General features: G+C 40.5%; 1 protein-coding gene across 2 annotated transcripts; it reads right to left on the bottom strand.

The window, feature by feature from the left end:
- Nucleotides 1-514: 514 nt before the first annotated feature.
- Nucleotides 515-23991, bottom strand: golim4a (golgi integral membrane protein 4a). Of its 2 annotated transcripts, XM_020642886.3 has the most exons (16): nt 23336-23991; nt 11970-12044; nt 11247-11296; nt 10897-10950; nt 10501-10651; nt 9983-10065; nt 9809-9892; nt 8629-8817; nt 8287-8532; nt 7510-7784; nt 6626-6702; nt 6437-6510; nt 5781-6002; nt 5069-5137; nt 4834-4923; nt 515-2747 (listed from the first exon to the last, which is right to left on the bottom strand). In XM_020642886.3, the coding sequence occupies exons 1-16, from the start codon at nt 23520-23522 to the stop codon at nt 2592-2594; spliced, it is 2082 nt and encodes a 693-aa protein (XP_020498542.1). In that variant the 5' UTR covers nt 23523-23991; the 3' UTR covers nt 515-2591. The 2 variants fall into 2 exon arrangements, with proteins under 2 accessions (XP_020498542.1, XP_020498543.1); XM_020642887.3 differs by lacking the exon at nt 4834-4923.
- Nucleotides 23992-24287: the final 296 nt, after the last annotated feature.

The raw sequence follows: 24287 nt of genomic DNA, 5'->3' as shown, positions 1-24287 counted from the left end.
GAATGATGACAGGAAAAAAAAAAAAAAAAAAAAGAGTAAGGTGGGGAGGGGGAAGGAGGCAGAGAGAGGGAAGTGGTGACAGGAAGTGAGAGGGAGATGTAGAGACTGAGAGGTAGAGGGATGATTTGATTGAGACTGTGCGCTTGGGACAAATTCTGTTCATTAGAGGTAATTGCCTATATCAGTCAACCTCCTCTCGTTTGATTTTCATTTCAGCCTGATTTGTGGGTTCATCTCATCATCTGTGAGCAGACACACAACACCATCATCTCACCTCTCTAGTCTCAAGCAGAAAAAAGGAAGGAACAGAGCAGGCATGATTTATATCTTAGAAGCAGTCTTGGCTTACAGTGAACACTGGATCTACTGACAAGTGAAGGGATTAGTTAACAAAAAACAGCTATGATGTTTTTCCCCCTCTTGCATGAAACATTCATGATCGTCTTGCCACTGTTGGAAATGGACCTGAAGGATAATTGCACACACATCAAATAAGCTCACTGAAAATACTGAATATGTCCATCCATCCATTTTATTAGCCATGTCAGGCAACAGGACAGAAGAGGAGTATCCTAACAACCTTTTCTTGATCTGTCATGGGATTCTCCAGGTGCTGATTTGAAAACAGCAGCAATCAACAGTTCTGTGGAGGAGTCCCCTTAAGCTGTGCATTTCTAACAAATATTCATGTAAAAACACTCAGAAGCTAAGAACTGTATATATTCACATACTTTTGACAAATGGATGCAAACAATACATTTCCTGCTGATTCATAAATTAAATGTTTTATAATTTCAGAGCTTAAAGCATAAGTGTCCTTTTCACACATCCTAACATTACCTATAGGCTATTTGTGAATGGAATTAAAGCTTAACCAAGGCCTGTAATGAAATGATTGCACAATCTTTCTAAAAAGATAAATGGAATTGAGCTTGTACAGCGCTTTAAACCGCATGTCACACCTACCCATTCATACCCATTCACACACTGATGTCAGAGGTTGCTATGTAAAAAAAAAAAAAAAAGACAAAAGACTCCATGTTTCATGACAGCCCCATAAAAAAAACTTTTATCTCAGTCTGTAAAAGACTATGAAATTATCTTTTTGTACTTTTCAGTCATTAAGGCAGTTTCTATGAGTAACGCTGAAATATTTGAGCTTCAGATCTTTTTACAGCAGCTGAAGATGACCCAGTTGTTTATATATTTGAGCAGTTATAAGTTCAGAGCTTTAGCTCAAGCAGGGCAAAGGTTGGAAAGTAACTAATCCCATTCATTCCGTACACATACATACACAGCCAACGAAGCAGCGGGACAAAATCGGGGTTAAGAGTCTTGCCCAAGGACACATCGGACATGTAGCTGCAGGAGCTGGGGATCTAACCCCCAACCCTCCAGTTTAGAGACAACCGACTGAGCCATAGCCGCCCCATAAAGAAACCCTTTATGGGGTTTCTTTATGTGTAAACATCAAACTCCAAAAGTTTAACAACACATTCATCCCTTACTCTTCAACCTCTTTATTTCACACATACATACCATTCAGGTGACAGACATGGTTCATCCCCATCCAATCCCACTTTATTGTATCAAATATAGCTGTTGGAAAATGTACAAATTGTCATCATTTATTGAACTATACATTGTACAACAGTATACTAAAGAAGTGAATTGCATAACGTTTGTGAATTGAATTCATACCAGCAGTTTAAGTGACACACAGACACTCCATATAAGGCCGTGCTTAAGCACTATGCAAGAGGTTCAGCTCTACCTGGCATGCTCTTATCGCTCCTGTCCTATTGATATGCTTTTCCAAGTTAAAAATGTCTAAGACCTAGAAGAGGTGTCTGAAAATGTAAAAGGCACATGTCATTGTGACACTTTCCTTACATAACAGCTTCACTAGAAATATCTCTTTGACTGGCATTTGCAGAAATATACACTAAAAATAGTCCTGTGCGTCAGTACATAAAAGCACTCGTGTAACAAATCAGTTCAGTCTTAAATTAAAAGGACATTTTTGGACCTTTTTTATGATTGTCAGAGATGTTACAATAAAAAATAAATAACAGCAAACAACTGGATCGATTGGAATGATATCAATTAAAATTTGAACACTAAAAAGAAAACATACATACATATAAAAGCCTGAACATAAAGAAATCAGAATAACACAACATCAATTATCGTCACTTTCTTTATACATACTCAAAGACAGCTCGTGATAAAAATACATTCTCTGCCTGTTTGCTGCTTCTAAACTGAACCAGGCATGCAAACAGGCAGACGTGGGAGAAGACAGAAAGGCAAATGAATAAAATAAAAAAATACAGTATACATGCCATTTCCACCCAAAATGTACGCATGTCCATTTCCACAGTGTAAGCTTCTCAGTTCCATCGCTACAGTTTTTGAACTGCATCCCATCTTTCAGGCATGAGATCACAATTTTCCAAATAAGGCTTCTGAATGGATGGCTGGTTTAATTCCTTTGGGAAACGAGCAAAATAAAACGAAAAAAAAAACCCTGATAGGCTCTACGGGCAGCCAAAAAAGGCACTGCAATTGGTCAAAGTCTGCGTCCCAGCTTACATCTCTGCCCTCCTATTGGTTCCCTTGTCCTTACCCGCCATTTCATCCTCTGCTTCCTCCTCTTCCTCTTCGTAATTCTCTTCCTCATTATTCTCTGTCTGTTTTCCATGAGCCACATCCTTTCTTTGTACCTCTTGATTTTTTACCTCATCCTGAAACAAATGACAAAACACAAAAAAAATGAAAATTCTACCGTCTTCATGACAATTTCCCTTGTGAAAAATGATATAATGTTGAATGCCCTTATACATAGAAGGAGAAGATAGAAAATGATGTAGGCCGCCTAACACTGGCATGTGAAACATCTTCCCTCTTGAATCTATGGTGTGATTGTCTGAGGATTTTTCACAAAGTAGCATCTTTCTTCTGCTTATCCGTCGATGGGATCGTAAGACACAGACTTGAATTGTATTAGATACAAACAGAAGCAGTGACACCTGTGAAAAGGGTCAACTGAAACAGAAACTGCAGCAGTGGATGAATGAAGCTGAATGAAATGAAAGCTCCACTGAGCTCAAATTACGGAGCAACACAAGAACATTCAGTTAGTAGGTGACCAGCTGTATACAAAACACAAGAAGAAGAACATCCACATCCACAGTCATATTGAGTTAATCCTCTCACTTATTTCATCTTAAAGAAAATCTCATCTAAGTTTACACAGCTTTTATGATATACATATTATATTATAACACACATTTGGACTTAAATGATTTTAACATGCACAAAAAAGGCCCTTAATGACAAAAGTGGGGGTTATAAATAAATAAATGTCACTCATCACGAGGTCAGGGTCAGTTACACAACAGAGAGTAGTAGAGAGTCGTATGTCTTACTCAAGGACACTGAAGACTGCTGGACTGCTAGTTATCATTACTCAACTTTCAAGATCACTTCCTTAAATGACTTCTTAGTAATATCAAGTCCAAACTACTTATCATAACCCTTTAATCAAAGTTTTAATCAAGAGTAGTAAATACTCAACATTTGTTTTTGATGGTCTAAAAATGTGTGCAGAAGCTTCTCCATTAAAACAGATTTCCTCTCTGGATAAATTAAATAAAGCAAGCTGGGGTGGTAACCAGACACCCGGCAGCAGACCATCCACCTGATCTCCCTCATTTATCAGAACATGCTGAGGGAAGAGTCAAGTTACAGGGACAAAACACGGACATGGACACACACACACACACACGGTGACACAACTTCATCCCCGAGTGCAGCCAACGCAGCTGATACCTTGGTGTCGTAAGTATTACCTTCTGATGCAAAAAAATGCAATATGTAGAAATGAGAAAATAACTGGGATTATATTCCAGAACACAATCCAAGCTGAAAATGAAATGTAACTATAGAGAGGTGACTGGGACAATTCTTTGATCCTTTTCCATCCTAAGGTGCTTCTAACTGTCTCCACTAATTTATATGTAGGAGACTTGAGACTGATTGGCTGAAATAAAAACAATAAGTTTGAAAGTTCTGTGGGCCCCCAAGTACCTACCTCTCTTCATCTCCCCTAAAGCCTCTAAAGTAGTTAACCACCACAGTTAAGAATTGCTAACATCAACAAGCATCACCAACAGCAACACAAGAGACAAACACAGTAAACAGAGTAAACAACCAAACAAAAGTTTAGTCTATTAAAGCGCGTTTGGCCAAAAAGCGATGTAACCAACGCTGTTGATTAAAGGAGATCTATCATACTAACTTTCACCGTTAATTATGTCAGTCTGGGACACCTATTGAGTAGTGTTGGGAGATATGTAGTTAAAAAAAACCTTAATTATCTTATACTGGTGTCGGAAAAATCCCTCATTAAGCCTCAGCCTGAAACTATTTATTTCAGTTACTGTCTCTTTAAGGCCCCTCTCCACACATGCCCACTTTCCTGCGACAGGCCAGCTCTGTTTGCAGTCACAGGGAAATCTGAGTGAGCTTCAAGGTAGGCGCGTCCTTGACAGAGCTGCCGGGCTGGGCACGTCCTACAACTTTGCTCTAATACGTCAGCAGGTTCTAGACAAGTCTCAAGAAGATATTTTAACATCTCGTTCAGAGCAGCAGGAAACCACGTCCGGGGATTACGCCAACAATTGTGTTTAAAAAAACCTTACTGAGGTTTAGTATCGACATCCAATATCGTAACATTATTCGTATGTTTTTAAAAATGGATCAGCATAATAGATCTCCTTTAAACTAGATTAAACACACAGAACTTCTGTTCTCTGTAGAAGAACCCACCTGTTCTAAGTTCTCCTCATTATATGGATCCTCTCCTTCCTCCTCAACCTCCTCCTCCCCCTTCTGCCCACCAGCTATGTCCTCCTGAGCCTTTAAGACACCACCCACCAAAAAAAGAGTTACATTCAAATAGTTTTAGGAGTAAAAGTTTGAACAATTGATGTTTTCCAAGTGGTATTTGTCAGAGTCAAACATGGTAGTTGTAATAGTCTGTATGAGCATGAATGTGACAAACCTCGTCCTCTACTTCCTCCTGGTACTGGTCATCCAGTGCGTCTTCCTGTTGATCTGGATTTCCAGCAATCTGAACAAATGGCACCAGCACATTAAATTACAACTTCACCATATTTATGTCAAACATCCTGTGGATATTTCCTATCTGTTATACCAATCTGAGCACCATTAGTGCGTATTGACATGTTAGGCCCTGTGTCCACCTAGCGTTTTTTCAGGGCAGAAAAGCATGCTCGGAAGCACTTGCATGAATGTGCAATGATGTGGGTACAAGACACGCTCAGTAGGAGGCAAATATACAGGGAATATTATTATACATTTGGAAAAGAGTGCCCGTGAAGTAAACAGTTACTTTCTGAAAAGTTAAAGGATTTGAGCACTTGAGCACTCCGAGAGGCCGCACAAAAAAGGCGGAGCGCTCAGAAAAAAGGCGACCGCCTGCTGCTGCTAACTCTCTACCAATTGAAAAAAAATCGTAAAAAGATGCTGCCGTTTAGAAAAGAAACGCTAGGTGGACACAGGGCCCTAAACATGACCCTATGAATGCTTCTCTCTCCCATTCTCAAACAGACCTTTTCATTCTCTAATCTTTTATCTCGGTCAGACTTTCATTTTTTCCCCCCCTTTTCGCTTTAATAATAATAATATCTGAACTTGGGTCTGTTAAAAGCTAAGTATATTGTCCCACATTGTCCCTTCATTGTGTTACTCACAACCAGTTCTTCCTCCACAGCAGGTTGTTCAGGTCCTTTATGCGCGTCTTTGTGCTGGGCTGGTGCTGCAGGCTCCTCATCATCCTCTCCCACCTCCTCTTCCTCCACAGTGACCTTGTGCTGCTGCTGCTGCTGCAGCGGCTCATCTTCGGCCTCCTCAAACTCATCCTCTCCCTGGTTGTTCGGATCGTCCTCGGGGTCTATCTCGCCCTCCCCAGCACCCTACAGAGGATTAGAGTAGTTAAATAATACAGGACGACAATAATACAGGGACTAGTGGGTTGATGTTTGTATTAATATTATAATGAGGATGTTATAAAGCTGCAGCATGGAGGATAATAAATCAAAGCTGATTGTGGTCGTTAGTGTTCTTTAATGTTGTATTAATTGCCTTGTTGCTATTCAGGAGATTTAATAGCTCACTGGGATGACAGACAAGTAGAAGATGAATGTGCGAGGGGTGGGGGTGGGGGTGGTGTGGTGTGGTGTGGTGGGGTTGCAGCGGACAGGGAGGATGAAAGAATTGATTGGTGGATGGATGGCTGAATGGACACATGGCACACGATACACTGGTGTGAATGTTAAGTGACTGAACGTGTTGAAAGAATGAACAGCCGATGAGGATGCACGTGTTAACAGATGGAGCACGCAGTCACCCGCTGATGAGGAGACACCCTGGGGTCCGCTTCTTGTCTCTCCTCGTCATCATGTAACATATGAACATCTCTCTCTGTGAAAATAAACAACAAAGCAAAAAAATGGAATAAATAAATACTAATGCCATACTGCTTCTATGAGTATATGATCTGACAGTTTCATCTCCTGTTGTATTCTTTGTGTCTCACCTTCTTCATCATCAGTGTGACGGTCCTCTTCGCCCTGAACAATGTCGTTGTCCATATTCTCATATTCTGTCCTCTTTCTAAAAACAACAGTGATAAGGCAGACAGAAGACACACTCAAACAGAGCTTTACATGTCAGGAACAGTTATCAAACATACTGCTGGACACGTTTTTACCCATCAATGAACCACCTATTTGTTTCTATGAAAAGTGCTTGAGAAGGTTTGTGTCATAAACGTGTTCACCTTCTCCCCAAAGAGGACTAATAAAGATTAAAAAAAACATAATTTCAATGTAGCAAAAATTAAACTCTGGGTTGAAACAAAACGTGTTTGCAGTCCATTTCACGATCTTGTTCTTGAAAAATGTTGACTAATTACATAGTTTGAGGGCGCATTCACACTAGGCCCAGTTGTCACGTAACATGCTTAATCTTGATTGCTCCCCCTCCCCGCCCCCCTGCTGGCCTGCACTCACACTGCTCCAAGACTAACCAGGCCTGAGCACGGTTACCTCTGTACATAACGTCTTAATGCAACACATGCATGGCGTTACAGTCGAGTCTGCATCCACACATCAGAGAACAACACAGAGAACACAGAGTTGAATGACAACTACTTTACTGACTTTGTGGCTTATTTTGAGTCATTTTACTCTGATACAGCCACAACACTCTAGGATCTCTCCATAATGAAGGCTGTCCCCGTTGTCTACCAGTTCTTGTGCATGAACTGTACCGTGCCAAAGCACACCTCTTCAAAGCGTACGAGGGTGAAGCATGCTTAGGCACGGTACAGATTGCATGGTGTGAGTGCACCCTTAGTGTAGAAATTTTGCCATTCTCTTCTGCACTTGATCATAACTTCCAACTGATTTCAATTCTGACCTTTGGTGCTCCTCTCTCAGCAGCTGCTCTCTTCTGTCGGCATCCCTTTGCTGCTGCTGCTCCCTCTCCTGTTCCGCCTTCAGCCTCTGCTCCCTCTCCTTCAGCACCCTGTCTCTCTGAGCCTTCAGGGCCTCCTGATGCAGCTGGATCTGCCTGCGCTGCTCAGCCCTCTGGGCCTCCAGACGCTGCTGCTCCTGTTGCTGCTCATACGCTGACTTTACACGTTCGACCTGGGCGTGGGCCTCGCGCTGCAGCTGGGACTCTGGATGGACAACCTTTAAAAAAAGAAACGTTGATTTTTTTCTTCAAAGAACAGGGAGAGATAATAAATAATGAGCAAACCAAACACAAAGAGTTGGTGCTAATTTGTGACAAAAACTTGGAATCCTTTATCCTTTGGCAAAAATTGAAAGATGTTAGCCTAAAAATAATAGTACAACAAAGTATGAGATTGCTGTCACTGTCAAACAAGTTAACACTGAGCAAAGGTTGTAAATTATTGCAGTTCCTCTGGGATTAAAGGACTATAAGCCCTTCAATAAGAGAAGCAGTTATGCTCCCAAAGTGACCAAATCCATGGGTTACATTGCTAATAAATTATTCAAAGGTTACCACAGCTGTGGTAAAAAAATATTCAAAGAAACTGCTGTTTAAAATGAGTTGAATTTTAAGTCAATCTGAACCTGCAACTTTTGAAAGATAAACAGAAAAACTTAACACAGTCAACATCCCTTTTAACTGGGTTTGAATAAGACTAAAGCCTAAACCAGTTCTGACCGGTAGCGGCTGGCGTCTCTGTCGATCCAGGGCGTTCTCGTCCGGCTGTTGTGGCTCCTCCTCTCCCTCTTGCTGCTCGTCCTGAGGTTGATCAGGATCCTCCTCCAGCTTCTGAGGCTGTCCTGCTTGAGCCATCTCCTCCTCCGCCAGCTCCCTCCTCCTCTCTGCTTCTCCCTCTCCATCCTCCTCTTTTTCTGACAAAGCATGCTGAGACTTAACATGCTCCTCCTCTTCTTGATTGTTCAACTGAAACAAATCAAAGACAGAGGAACGTGAGTTTATTATAGTTTTATAGTAACTCTTGCCTTCATATCAGAAGGATACCAAAGAATCCCACATTACCCTGGACTCAGTGTCCTGATGAACTTCCTCATGGACTGGTTCATCTTTATGTGGATGATCAAGTAATTGGCTTTGAACATGGGACTCAGGAGCTACGGCAGCTGCTTGAGCAGGGTTTCGCTCAGGCTCTCTTGGATTGGGCACCCTGTTCAGGGAATCTTTCAGCTGCTTAAATTCATCCACCTGAACCTAAAAGAAACAACATACACAACCAATGAAGGGCTTAAGAGAGAAAATCCTGGGGGACGTGTATGTTGCTGCTTAAGTATCAGTATTCTTACATCTGTGAAACTCTGGGATCAATCAATCAAACTTTAAGAACTTTAAGAGTGCAGAAAAGTTATTGATTATAAAATCATTGGGATTTGTGACAGAATGGGCTGGATACCTGCTGAAATAGTTTGATACTGGTGCTGATGTGATGCTCTCCATCAAGAGTTAAATGTTTAATCTGTGTCTAAAAAGAATCCAGATTTCCCTAGGCTTTAGTGAGACATATTTACTACAAGACTGTGTCAAGTTAAAGGTCTTCTGATGAATTATGGGCCTAAGACAAATATCTTATATATACATATACTTTAATACTAGGACAAGGGGTTCATTTTTCCCCCCTATCTCCGTCTCACTCCACTCCCTCCGTTATGTCTCTCTGGCTAATTGGCTGAATTGTTACACTGCTCAGACAGCCCTGACTTACCCAAACCCCCTGGAGTGAAGGAGAGAGTTTTCAGTGTGTGTGTGTGTGTGTGTGTGTGTGAGAGAGAAAGAGAGTGAGGCAGTGAGAGAGAGAGAGAGAGAAGGGAGAAAGAGAGGGAGAGATCTGATCTTATTTCCCCAAAACTAAGCGAGACCCAGGCCTCTTTTTTCCCATCCACTTGTGCTAACACGGTCTACTGTAACAACCATTTGACCTGCTTTATTGAGAAGGTGAGAACAAAGGTTAAAGTAAGGCTGAGAGGAACACAATGTTTTGCACTTGACCTGAACGACAGAAACTGAAAAGCAGTAACAGTCTCTGTATCCTTCGAGTACTCCAGACAATTACATTTACAACACTTGACTTAAAAAAAAAAAAACCCAAAGCAACCAAATTGCTTGTAAAACAGAAATGTTGCATCAATCGGCCGTTGTTTTGACAGTGTAGTGACTGTGAGTTCACAATGAGTCGACATCTCTGTACCTGAGCTGCAGCCAGCGCACTCTTGTGGTCTTCAAGTGTCAGTGCAAGAAGGTCATGGGACGTCTTCAGGTCCTGATGACGAACCTGAACACACCAGAGCAACCGAGGACTGTAAGTAAACTTTCCTTTTCAATAAAGACTTTTATATTAATGATCAAAATGTTTAAGTCTCACCTGTGCATCCTGTAGCTGTGTGTGGATTTCATGATGGGCTTTCCTCAGCTGTTTATTTTCCTCTCTCAGGTTATAAACGTTTTCTGCCAGCACACACAGCACAAAACATCACATGCATCAACTAAAACAGGATTCTACTGAAACACATGTGCAACACATAAAATAGAATCTAATGTCGATATCTTGATTCTTTTTTCTAATCCTTATTACACATGATACTAATAACGGATCCTCTCTGTTCAAAGCATCAGACACATGACATTTCTATATCACTAACAGCGATATGGAAGCTGTCTTAAGAAACTGTGAAGCAAAGACGAGCACAATAAAACTTTTCTTCTCTTGAGCTGACAGTATGCACACATGTACATGGCTTTAGACATGCAGTATTTAATCCAGTCAGAAGATGGAGACAAAGTAAGAATGTTTAATGATGAGACAACTACACTGCATGTGTGTGTGTGTGTGTGTGTGTGTGTGTAATGAAGTGGTACATAAACAATAATGACTATCAGCACCTTTGAGTTGAGAGACTTCCCCCTCTTTGACTTGCTGCAGTTTCTCGTAGCGCTCTTTGTGCTCGCCCAGCAGCCGGCTGTGCTCGTCGACCTGAACTTGGTGCTGGTCCTGAAGCTCGTAATACTGCTTCTTGAGGTCTTCATGCTGATTCTGATAGGAATCAAACACGGTCGTCATTGCAAGGACATGTTTTGTCTTCTTTCTCATCTTCAAAAAGAACCACATTCATGAAAACAAAGGTGATACCCATCAGTTGAACTTCACCCCACAGATGTGTTAAGGTCACAGGAAGTGCATGTGGTTATGAAAAACAGGAGGGTGTCAGGGCTAATGGAAAGAATAAACCATCTGGGTAAGCATATGTTTGTGAATGAGATGATCAACAGGATCTGTACCTTCAGCATCTGATGCTGCACTTGGAGAGAATTGAACTTGCTGTTGGAGTCTTGCTGTTGGAACATAAAACGACAACAACAAAAACATGTTGTGCAAACATGGAAAAACACAGGTGTGACTTTGTGTTTCGGGCTTTTTGTTACTGATACATCAGGTAATGGAGAATACATGAATTATATTGAATGCTAACGTTTGTAGCAGCAGTATTTGTACACTGCTTTAAAAAAAAACCAATTAAAGTTACAAAACAGATACTTCAATCAGACTGAGAGAAAAAGACACAAACCAAAAAGGCCTATAAAAAGTAAACGATGATAATTATAACAGAGGTTATTATGTGAAAACTTACCTTCTCCTTGTTGATTGACTGTTGTGATTCAAGTTTATAAACCAGATAATCTGAGAAATAGAACCAGAATGATATATATGATACATTTATTATAAATAAAGAGAAGACAGCTGGGGATCAAACTGCAAACATTCAACCAATTCTACCACTGAACCACAGCCACCCCTGTTTTTACTTTTTTTTAAGATTTCTTTTTGGCTTTTTGTGTCTTTATTAGAGGGACCGGACAGTAGATAGTCAGAAATCATGGAGAGAGAGAGAGTGGGGAACGACCTGTGGGAAATACTGTTATAAATCTGTGTAGACCCGATCCTGCAGATGTTAAGGTTACTTCAATATCAAGTAAGATTTTGAAAAACAAGTCATCGAGATGAAAAAAATATTTTGCTGCATGCTGTGTTGCACTCGTTTTCTCCAGTTTTTGTCAGGTCTGCTAAATGTTTCAAAGTGTTTGAAAGTTAAAGTATTAACTGTTTAATTAATTCATGTGATGCAGATGTTGTAGATAAAAGAGTAATTGTGTTTAATAATCCTGATAAAAGTGACTTGTATAGTACTGTCACCAAAGAAGTAAAGGTCTTAGAATATGCCAGAACAAATATTAGACTGCTGTGAAAAATACTATAACTTGTCTCAGAATGTGATGTGAATTCCCCAAAGTGTCTCCTAATGGACAGTCAGAGTAGAATAGCTGGAATTGAGTGTAGCCGTTATTTTTCTCACCTTCTTTGGCTTTTTTATGCTCTAGTCTCTCCTTCTGAAGGGACTTCTCCAACCTGGAGCGATGCTCGTACACCACTGAGCACATAAGGGAGAGAGAGAGAGAGGGAGATAGAGAAAATATGGGGGGGGGATAGAGAGAGAAAGAAAACAGAGAGGTTAAGTGAGCTTTAACTCTGTTTGAAAGAGAGTTAACTAAATAAAAAAGCAGTTACACAAATAATGCATTCACAAACATTCCTTTTAGAGTGAATGACTGAATGAGGATGTGAGCTTTGTAGATGATACGAAAGTGTGAGTAGGGGTGTGATATTTAGTGTGACCTCTGTACATGTTGTATCCTCCGCTGGCAGAAAGCTGGGGCTTTTGAGGCAACACTGGTGGTTACGCGAATACATGCATTGCGGTTAGGTTTGCGTCTGTGCTTGCTGGGTGGCATTTGCTTAGGAGCGATAGTATAATTATGAATGTGATTTCAGAGGAGTTTTGAGAAGATTAAGTATTTATCACCTTTTTGTAAAACTCAGAGTGCATGGTAAATACCAACATTATTCTTGGTTTAAAAATAAAAGTCCCCAAAGCTCCTTGATAAACTGAAAGCTCTTGTATCCTTCACATTCACTTCTAATCTCTCCAGCTGTTCCCTTGAACAACATTCTTATCAAAAAGATTCTAATTATTTCACCTTCATCAGATTTAAGATTATAAATCCATGGACACAGAAATAATCCTTGTTTGGAATTCGGTTCATGTTCATAGCAAACAGGATGGAGATAATATCAGCACAGTACTTTGTCTTCAAGGCAATAATGACACACATGTAAAGAAATGCAACAAATGAATAAAAAGAGCTGGTTTGCATTTTTAAGAAAACATTTTTGTCCACTTATTTTCTACTTTTTGCTCGAAGCCTCGCCAATTAAGAAATCTACTAAGTGTAGTTAAAAACAATACACGAGCAAACCTGAACAATTTAAAAACTGTCTCTTCAGGCTCAGTGTGCTCTTGTATGCGTGAGCGTGCGTGCGTACACACATTCTGGCAGAGAGGAAATTGGAGAAAGTAACCACCAACCAAAGAAACAGAACAAGAAACAAGAGTGGCGGATATGAAAAAGGGGAAAGAAAAAAATATTTTAATGAGACTGCATTCAAGCTGCGAAACTATTCTGCTCTTACATAAAGAGCACATTTAAAAAATACTTTCTGGATGTAAATACATAAAAGCACTACAGCGCAATCCTCAAAACGGATGCACTTCTCTCAAATGTATAGTGAAGCTGTACCTAATTCAATATGAGCTTTTTCTCCTGCACTTCTTGTGATTTAAATACATGTTTATAAGTTTTTTAAAGCTTAATTTCCCCCAAAGGGAACCAGTTTTAAAAGGTGACCATTTCTTTCCACTACACTACATTTTAATTGACTTCTTCCAGTCTCATAGACGCTGTCGTCTTTACCTGCCCTGCACCGACTCATATCAGAACTTTGTCTTGCAATGAATCTGTTGTTGAACATGTGCATGTATAGTTCAAGCAAAAGCTGAATTTAAACCCTTTCGGTTTGTTTAAACTGTTTCAGACTTTTCTCCACCTTATTTGAAAATCTAGAACAGCTGTTTTGACTGGCAATATTCAAAATTGACCATATTTTCAGTGAAATGAGTTAGAGATGAGATCTCAAACCCCACTCTTAGATAGTACTATATGCGATTCATGTTGCCATGAAAGAATTATATGGTTTATGAGTGAGGTGTCATTCAGCTCTTTTGGGCCATGAGGGTTTAGAGTTCAGACACATTCACTGCATGAAGACGTAGAGCCAGGAGACACACCACCAGCCTCCGAATCGATATTGTTAAGATTTAGTAGCTAGCTGTGGATCATCCCCGCTTGCATGGAGAGGTGGTATGACAAACAGGGCCGCAGATGGCCTAGCGGCTAGGTCCCGCCTCATGTACGGAGGCTTTGGTACTCCGAGCAGGCTGCCCGGGTTCAAGTCCAACCTGTGGCTCCTGTCCCACATGTTATTTCCCACTCTCTCTCCCTGATTTCCTATGCTATCCACTGTCCTATCAAATAAAAGCCCCACAACAAATTGAATAAATAAATAAATAAAAACAACAGCTAACTTATTTCACCCTGTGTGAATCAACCACCACACAGAATATGCAGAATGTCAAAAGGAGTCAGCAGTTGACCACTGCCATCCAGCTGAAGTGCCGGCAACACAAAAACACTGTCAGCAAACTTTGGCAGGGTCATTCAGCCACAGTGCCTCATGACAGGAAGGGCAACAGATGGCAAGGAATAACAAACAAATGCTGTCACCAATTACACTGCAAAGGATATGATGCCACAATCTGAAGAAGAGGACATCTTTTAGGTTTCAAATTGTTGTTTTTTTCTGGTATCTGTGCGACATTAGACATTTGAAGTTTGGATTTGGAGATTTAAATTTTTGTTCTTGCTTCGGCTGTATGCTGCACATTTCACCGTACAGCAGAGGAGTTGAATGTTAATCCATGTTCTAATGTTTATACCTCGTAGTTCAATATTTAAATATTATAAGATGATTGTCTTATTTGCCTTGGATTCATGCCTTGTTTACATTACGAGTAAGTGTCAGTTTTAAATACTCTCGTTACAGTGTTGTTGGTCTTTATGGAATATTTTACAAAGTAAATCCTGCAGGCCTCTTTGATACTTGCTCTGGTGATGTCAGTAGTGTTTGTATTGTATTTCCTTGAATGACTCACTTTTAGGTAAATAAATTATAACACTTTTTCTTTAATAAGTTATTTTCATTAATATCATTACTAATAACCTATTTACAAGACGGAGCAAGTTAAATACAAAACTTTTACAAATACATATTTTGAGGGATGCAAAAAAAAAATGATAGTTATTGTGTTGTGTAGTCTTCACATGATGACAGAAGTCTTTGATACTGAAACATTTACTGTTCAGATATTAAAGTTTACGAATGAAAGGAACAAGCTACACAGACTTCTGCACAACCTATCGACTTCATAACATCAGGCTAGCAACAACAACATTGCATATTGCATTTCCTGCGGCTTCAAAATAAAAGCACTTCCTGTCAAATCATTTACATTAGCAATGTTTCACATCTATTTTTGAAAATAAATCATGTAAAAAGTATGTTTTAACATCATCATTATGAACTTATTTAACTAAGTGTAAAATTCAACACAGTATTTTTTTGTTACCTTTAAGAAAACAATTTACATGTTATCAGCAAAATCCCCCCACAAATATGGATCGCACAGCCCTGCTCCTGTCTACACTTTTGTAATGAATCATCTGTGCCCCTAACCCGGAGCGTAGACTCTCAATGCTTCTATCTGATGCTGAGGATCGACTCTTTGGTCACACATGTTGGCTCTGATCCTTTGTTGCGGTTTTGGGAAAGCCTCCGGAGTCTGACTCATCCGACTTTGACAGCAACAATAACAACTTTGGCTGTAATAACTACGTCATTTTTTCTTCCACTTTCTTCACTTTTCTTCTTCTCTGTGACTCCTTCATGACACGGGTTGGTGGGGGGGAGGGGGGGGGGGGAGGGCATGCTAACTGATGATGTGGCTGTGCCTTATTGGGAGTGCCAACTAATACAGAGAAGTAGAAGGTAAAAGAGTGAATGAGAGGGCATGTGGTTACAGAGAAAACTAAAAAAAAAAGAGTGAAGGGAAAGAGACAGTCAGGGGAAACACACACGCACAGTAAAAGAGAGAATGACAACAATGGTATTGAGGTTATAAAAGAAACGAAACAGGATGTTCTTCTCGGCCACTACCTCTGAAACCATTTCTGCAAAAATGTCTAACAGAGAAAACTTTTTTTTTTTTTTTTTTTTTTTATATTTATTTTTGGGCTTTCTATGCCTTTAATGGAGATATAGGACAGTATATATAGTTGGAATCCAGGGTGAGAGAGAGGGGAATGACATGCGGGAAAGGAGCCGCAGGCAGGATTCGAACCTGGGCCACCCGCTCAGAAGTCTATGGATTCCAACAAAAATAAAACACAAAACAGGAGAGGGAAGGAAGAAAGAACTCCAGATATTACGCTGAATGCAGAGAAGATGAACTGCACGAGTTGGGTGAGACACTCCTGCACAAGGGGTTATTTCCTGGAGCTATACTTCTAATATCCAAAAGTGCTGGTCTGGAGGACCCATGTTGTTCAAGGGGTGTCCATGGAGATGCCTACAGCAAAATGCCTTAACAACAGCATCTAAGCAGGCTGTCCAAGAGTGACGCTATGTGCTCCATGCTGCCTGGCTCGCTCCTCCCTCTTAATTACTCGTAGCGGGAGTGCAGGCTGAAGCTGAGGCCTCGTCACTGTCGTCCTCATGTGTAGCTCTGCGTCAGGGATGGTTGTTGTCATGCGCACTAACCACCATGGCTTCACCGCGCGCACTAACCACTGTGCCACCGGCGCCACAGAGAAAACAAATATTTTTTTTAAAATCTCTGTCTGTATTCTACATACTGTTGCCTCTGTAACAAAACAAACACATTTTAAGTAATGGAACTCTTACACTGTAAACATAAAAGAGCAGAGTTAGAAAACACTATGTTCCTAGTTTACTTAGTCAGACACTGCTGAGGTCCCATATTGAGCCTGTTATGACAGCTTTGAATGTCATTGTTATGATGCCCTCAACAGACCTGATGAAACAAGTTTAATAAGTCAGTGATTCTCAGCTTCACAACATTAGACTCATAAAGAGGTAACACGTGACCTTCAGGTTTGTTGCCTGTAAAAATGGCTGAAATCCAGAAAACTAAAATAAACTGTCGTTGCAAAACCAAAACTGTAATCTATCCAAACTGACTTCAGAAATGTCTTCAAACCTATCCGAGCATTATGGGCTGGTGGTTCAGCTACATGACATTAGGGAGGTTGTATTCTGTATCGTCGACGCTCTGTACACTCTCAACAATGTGAGGAGTGAGGAGTGCCAGAGATGAGGCCATGTTGCTTTTAGCTGAGTTCAGTCACTCCACACACACCCTCTCTCTAGGGGATGTCAAGCAGGGCAAAAGCTACAAGGCAGCTACAGTATAAAAGATGATGTTATTTTGATGTGCTTTTGAATTATTCAAACCTACTAATAGTGCTCAGAAGGCAAAGTCATTCTTAACACAACATATTCCACATAAAACTGAATGTGCTTCACATAAACAACTTCAAGAAAATTCATCGAAGATTGTTCCAAATCAGAAAATGATTATTTCTCTGATCCTTGTTTTGCAATTTAAGTTGACAAAAAATGTAAAAAAAATCACATCACAAATACAAGAAATTATTAAATTCTTTGCTTTACTCAGTTTGTCACTACAAATATCACTAAATATTTGTGCTGAAAATACATGTCCAATCCAATGCTGAAGTTTCAGAGTCATTCACACTAAACAAACATAGTGCAGACTACCTTTATCACATTGAAAAACTCAATGAGAAAGGAGAACGAGCATTTTTTTCCACCAGAATGATGGAACATTTCCTTCATTGTGTGAGAGTGAGAACAAGGGCGCTCTCTATCCTAGTGACCTTTACTGGCTCACTGGTAGAGTTGTAGACACGATTACTTAAAGTTATCCAGTGGTGTGGGCTGGGAATACTATCAGTCTCACAGGGAAATGAGTTCCAAGACCTTGTTTGAGGAGTGTGTGTTTACACTGCTACCCTTGTGCACACACACTGCAAACAACGGAGCCAATCTCCAAAATGTATTGACGAGTGCATACAAATGTAATAAGGACAGTAACTCTTTCCATAAATGCATAAACGTGTTGAATGACTGACTCATGTGTGCAAAATCTTACTTGCTCAAAAAGCTTACGGAACACCTGAGCTGTGTACCCTGCAGTGACCTCTGTCTTCAACAGGAAATCTGACTCATGCAGGTCAACTGTCTTTACAGGACAAGCCCCTTTCGAGACAACCTGAAAGAACACATGAGCTGAAACAAGATCAGAAATCAGACCACAAAAGCAAAGTATAGAATAATATCCTTGCATTTCATGCAGCAATTTTGGTTTTCCAGAAAAATAAACAGCTCCTTTTTTTAAATAGGTTTCACATTATAGCACTACATCTCCAACAAGAGACACAGATTACTGTCCACATTTTCTTTTTGTAAGTGCACAAGATCTTTTTGTCTATCTTTATTTTTCACCTTTTCTGATAATAACATGCCAGGCAATGCTGCCACCAAAAGCATGACACTGTATTTGCCATTTTAAGCATTCAGAAACTCTCAGAGACAAGCAGCAATATATCATTGTTATGAAACTTCCTCCTCTCGTGGTATTTCCTGTTTCTTCTTTTTCAAACCTCAAGTAAACACAACCCACACAGGTACCTTAAAACCCAGTAAACGCACACGCACACGCACACACACAAAAATGGTAAACAATTTGACCGTCCTCATGTTTCTTTTAAACAAAAGATAACTCAGAACACACAACAGGCAGGTGTGAGTTTCAACAGCTTATATGTCTCTACTACTGAACTTGTGACTTAGTTTATCTGAGAAACCCAAGACCAGTGAGAAGTGAGAACCCACTAAGAAACAGCCGCTCTCATTCATCATTCAATAATGGACTTGATTAGAGAAAATAGAGAGTTGAACATTGAAGACTCCAAACACAGTTCTAAAAATAAAGATACTGGTTCATACTCTAAATGAAGAGCCTTGGTCATTTGTAACTTTTGAAGGCTCCGCTCCGGATATTCTCCTGACCTGGTTGTTCACATGCACCTCACAGCGGGAGACTATCCCTGTCAGACGGGAGGGGGGGCGGGGGGTGGGGGGGGTATCCCGAGGTAAGATCTGTTGTAAAAAAAGATGCAGAAGTAGCGGACGAAGCAACAGACCGCTAAACAATGCTATAATGAGTATATTTGCCTTTATAGCAATGCTCCATGTGGTTTGGCTGAATCACACTATCAACAAAAAATAAAAAATACAACATACTGGTAAACAGAAAACATTACGCAGCTGTTTAATTCTGTGAGATCGTAGTCGTCATGGGCAGACAGTCAATGCACCGACTCCAGTCACAGTATAGAGACGTCCCTCCCCCCTCCCATTGGCTCGAGCTGGAGTCATTCTCACATCAGCTCTTGCTGCAGGTAAAAAACAAACTCCGGGTGAAGTCCGAGTGAAATATTTTTTGCGTTCACAAAAACAGGAGTTTTTCCAGGAGTGTTCTGCAAGTGTGACAGCCCTAATACACATCACGTTCAAAAAAGCCTGTTTTTACTTTTTACAGCAGAAAAAATCTCAAGTTTACAGTCTGGTACAAAAAATGATATCTGACGCAGAAGAGCCTCCGGAGCTCCCTGCCGTAACAGATGGGTGACGTCACACATGTTTTGTCCACCCATATTTACAGTCTCAGGTTCACCATTAGAAGAGACTTCAGTTCTTACTTTGACTGCAAAAGCACTTTTCTCCCTTTGTCATTTGGATAAAAACAAACCAATCCGTCTGTTGAGACAAGAGCGTTGGCAATGTTTATAATCACCACAACACTTATTGTGAGCTGGCTTTAATTATTCCACTTGATTTATGCTTACAAAAGATATCTAAACAATGATGGTTCTGTATGTGTGTGAGGGAGAGAGTGGGTGCTAAATCACGGGGACACATTTGTCAGAGTGCCTGCATAACCACAAGTGCCAGTTGATCCTTTTAAATGACAGACAACTGCCAGCTTGTGGTTATAATGGGCAGCAGTGAATCAATATGGTTGGCTCACATCCCCCAGGCTATGGCCCACCTCTAAATATAGGACACAAAAAGAAGTAATCAACAGTCAGCCATGGATATCAAGTTGCCTTGGCCTTGTGATTTCCTAAAAGACCAACATAGTTACAATGAAAGGACGGGTGTGGTGCTTTAGTTTGGTGGTGCAAATGGTGTTAAGCCACAATAACAGAAAGAGTCACTTCATACTGTCACAGTGGTGGAAAAATGAAAACGGAGTCATGTGTGTAAAGTCCACCTGTAAATGACTTTACAAGCTCTGGGAAAGCAGACATTCAATTGTAAGTCTGCACGTGGGATGAAGAAGGGCTGGGCACAGGTCTGTTAATCCGTTTAACGTTAATTATCAGCAATTCACTTTATGTATTCATTTCTACCGTTGATGTTTTAATTTGAAAAAATTGTTATCTCAAACATTTAACTTCCGGTAAATTTGGGTCATTTTATTTTCATCTCTTGAATTCATTTTCACCAACCCATGTCAGCTGACCTCATTTGCTCCTGACTCTCCCAATATATACTGCCGACCCCTGTTGTTATTAGATAGATAGATAGATGGATGGATGGATGGATGATAGATAGATAGATGGATAGATAGATAAATAGATAGATAGATAGATAGATAGATAGATAGATAGATAGATAGATAGATAGATAGATAGATAGATAGATAGATGGATGGATGATAGATGATGGATGGACAGACAGACAGATAGATAGATAGATATAATCCTATCCCATATCTTACACATATAAGGTGAAACATTGAACAAACAGTACAAACTGAGAAATAATCAGGCTATCATTGGCTTAAGTAGTCTAGGAACAGTGAATGGAAGGTCCTGATTGGTCAATTGACGTGTCAATCCAAAGACAAGAGAAAACAGTCAAAACAGCAGTGGAAAATTTGAAGCAATCTGTGGATACTTATGGATATAAGACTTGTTTTATTTTTCGGTGGTCTGACAGATGCATACACTGTAGTTGCTGTGTTGATTGGATCCTAAAATTATTTACATGGTCAGAATCACAAGAATCGTAGCTTTCTAGCGAGGTACAGCATGAGTGAGGCTACAGGCTACAGAAGAGCAGTTGTTTAAATGACGGTGATAAAGAAAATACACACTAACAGCTGCCCGTCAGGGGAGGTGATATATCAACAACAACAAAAAGATTTTCAACACAGACATGTGTGTACTTTTGAGTTTGATACGTCATCATGGTCTCTTAAGAATTAAGAAAATCTATTGACATTGCAAAAAGCTGATTTTTTTGTTGTTTTTTATAATACCAGTTAACATGCAGTTAAATATTAAGTGAATTAACAGATCAACCGTTATTGAAGTAAACGGATTTCTGAACGGATTAACAGAGTTAAATATATATTATTAACTGTGCCCACCTCTATGTCTGACCTCGTCTTACTACCTTTGTTGTAGAAATTGGCACAAAACACATAAAGCCATCAAGTTAGACAAACAGCTTACCAAAGTAAATTGTCACATAATGATTACTATGACAACTAAACAATCACAGTTCTTTCTCTGTGTGCATGCATTACTCTCCCAAATTTGACAACTAGAAGTCTGAAGGACAACTCCTAGGAAGGTCTGTTGAACCAAGCTGTGGATCGATGACAGCTGGTTTGAACAGGTCCAGAGTCTGGACTAAACACTGTCACACTATTTGACTCCATGATGTGGGGGGGGGGGGGGTGATGTGATGTAGGAGTGAGCTCTGCATCAAGCTATTAATTTTAAACTCATGGCATAATGGCATGATGCAAAACCTCCCATCCTGCCCACACAGCGGCGAGTGTTCAAGTGTTTATATAGAGGGAGCATACCAGTGAGGTTACTGCAGGGCAAGTCTGTTTTATCATTTGCAGAGGTGGGGCATGCAAGACTTTTAATTGAAACATTATATTCTGCTAGTTACGCAGGGATACATACTGTACTGAAGGTCACTGAGTTTGATTATGTCATATCTTCAAGTGGGATTTTTTTTCTTGGAGACACAAGTATCATGTCTGTGACTAAATAACCGACTCGTTGCCAACAGATTTCAACAAAGCAGCTATTTTTTCTTCTTCAAATAATGGGGTTAAAAACCAAAGACACAGAGGAAAAGAACCATCTCTGATCCAAAGGCAGACAAAGTGGTCCGCTCTAAAATTCAAGCATTAAGGTGTTCATCAATAAGCTGACAGAAAATCAGTCCTTCATTATAGTCCATTATTGAAGCAAAAAAAACAAAACAGACAAACTAAATGAACCACTTTGTGTCAAAGACTGTTCACACACAACAAGCCGCACATGATTACGGACATCAATCTGGGTTAAAGGGCATTGTAACAAGCATTTTCACAACTCTCTGTCAGATAATACAGTCCAAAATTAACAATTAATACAAATATCTGATCGTCATATGACCAGGATGTTTGTTTACATCAGTAATGCAAAGATGATCATGGAACATTAAGCCAACATACTGATGGATGAAAAAGACAGTTTAGCTGATTGCTGTTTAAAACAGTCATTCCTTCTTTGAATCTTCTCGTCTGTCTTTAATGAGCTATGACAACAACTTTTCTCTTATTCCGTCGTTTGGTATGCTAGCACGCCAGCATTAAATAGATCTTGCAAGAAAACAGATACACATCGGCTACAGACATCGGTGCATGTCACATTATTTCAGAAGGAACAATGTCGGATTACAGCGCCGATAACGGCCAATATACAAGATAAGTTACAGGATACCATCAGTTCATCCTTCATTATTGTATTGCGCTGAAACCGTTCCACAGTATATCTGAAATGTAAACTGATAGGCATACACTGTTAGCAGTGACAAGACAACATCATGGCCACATCATCAAAAGTGATGCAATCAATATTGTCTTCATTAAAGGCCAAGGAAGGATGCACGACAGCAACACAATATCATGATAGTGCAACATCCACCATGCCAACTTCTAAAAAGCTTTCATCCACAAGTGAGTACTGTATGCGTCATTGTGCTAAACTGTGACGCTTTCTTTGTCATTAAGGCGCTGGTTACCTATTTTCCTTTTATGTTTCTCCAGCTGTGGCCAAGAAAGGCAGATGTTCCGACTGACCTCATTCAAGTACATTGATGTGCACTGTTGAGGTGAGCCTGGGGACACAGTGGCTTCAGCCAGGTGTGTGTTTATGTGTGTGCATCACAGCCTTAGCAGTGAGGGGGTCATATTTCAGTCTGACAGCAAAGGCATAAGCAAGAGGAAGACCTGTCCAATCTAGTAAAAACTCTCAGTTGACCTTTAAAGCCAAATTTGCTAAAACCATAACCTGGTAATAACGAGATTATAAAGCCAACCAGGGTCAGGGGTCAAACACAGCCTGCAGTGGAGTCATCACCAACACGATAACACATCAAGATGGCAATACAATTTCGAACCGAACTTCGGTTTTATGTGAAACATAATAAATCAAATGGTTGAGAAGATTCTGTCACAGTGTTTAGACGGGGGGAAAAAGAAAGAAAAAAAAAGACATCCATTCACATCCCCGCTTCAATCTTTACCTTGGAGCTGTGCCGAGAGCGACTCCTGATGTTGCTGGTACTTCAGCGCCATCGCCTCTGTCCTCTTGAGCTGTTTGTGCACCTCATACGAGATCATCCCGCCGTACATCATCCCGCAGACCACGGTGAGCAACAGGAGAAACTGGAAGATCCTGCGCTGCCTGCGGGAGCACACCCCGTTCCCCATGTTGGACCCACACCCCTCCCCGCTGTCTCCGCGAGGAAGCCCCGTCTCTGCTGCTGGAAACTTCCGACACAACTTTTCACCTCCTACCTGGGTGTCGACTAAACAAACCCCCCCTCCCCGAGCATTTCCAACACCGAAAATACGACTTAGGCGCTAATATTCCCCCAATGTGTACATTATTTAGCAAAGCCCCATCCACTTACGACTCTCCCCTGTGACTTCAAAGTAGCCGCTCAGATTTTCGCCGTCAAACTCTCCCTCTGCGCTGTTCACATGCAAAACAAACCGAGGCGGACGACCGAACAGCTGCTCACCGTTTCCTCCCTCGGACTTGTAAATTTCCAATTCTAAGACGCTTAAGAAGAGTGGAGTAAATCCTCAAGTCCCCTACAAGGCCTCCACAGCACCTTTAACTTCAGTTACGTGTCAAGCCAGCAGCTGCCTGCCATCCAACTACTGCCATGAAGGAAGTCCCTCCCTCGAACCCACCAGAAATGTCCCTACTCCCGCCCTCAGAGGAGCTCACTATATCAATTGGTCACCAGAGAGCTCGATCAAAAGCAAAAAGTAATGCGAGGGTAAAAAAAAAAGTTGGGTAGGCCTGCTTTTAGTCTACCAATAACAATATAATGCACAAAAGGGCTTTTGAAATGTCATAAAATAAATAGCCAAAAATAGTGATTTGAAGCACTAAACCCTGCAATAAATGTGAAAATTCAATTGAGCTGTTATAATTATTTTTTTATAGGCCTAGGTTAAAAATGA

Source organism: Labrus bergylta, chromosome 11 (assembly GCF_963930695.1).
Source record: "Labrus bergylta chromosome 11, fLabBer1.1, whole genome shotgun sequence".
NCBI classification, from domain to species: domain Eukaryota; kingdom Metazoa; phylum Chordata; class Actinopteri; order Labriformes; family Labridae; genus Labrus; species Labrus bergylta.
The sequence above is the reverse complement of the archived record's forward strand: the minus strand, read 5'-3'. Positions and strand labels throughout refer to the sequence as shown.

Bases quoted from the DNA above. Each gene is read 5' to 3' on its own strand.
- golim4a (XM_020642886.3), bottom strand. From the start codon at position 23,522: ATGGGGAACGGGGTGTGCTCCCGCAGGCAGCGCAGGATCTTCCAGTTT. The intron at 10,951-11,246 runs GTAAGTTTTCAC...ATGTTCCAACAG, and splicing joins AGTCAATCAACAAGGAGAAG to CAAGACTCCAACAGCAAGTT. The intron at 8,533-8,628 runs GTAATGTGGGAT...GATTTGTTTCAG, and splicing joins ATCAGGACACTGAGTCCAGG to TTGAACAATCAAGAAGAGGA.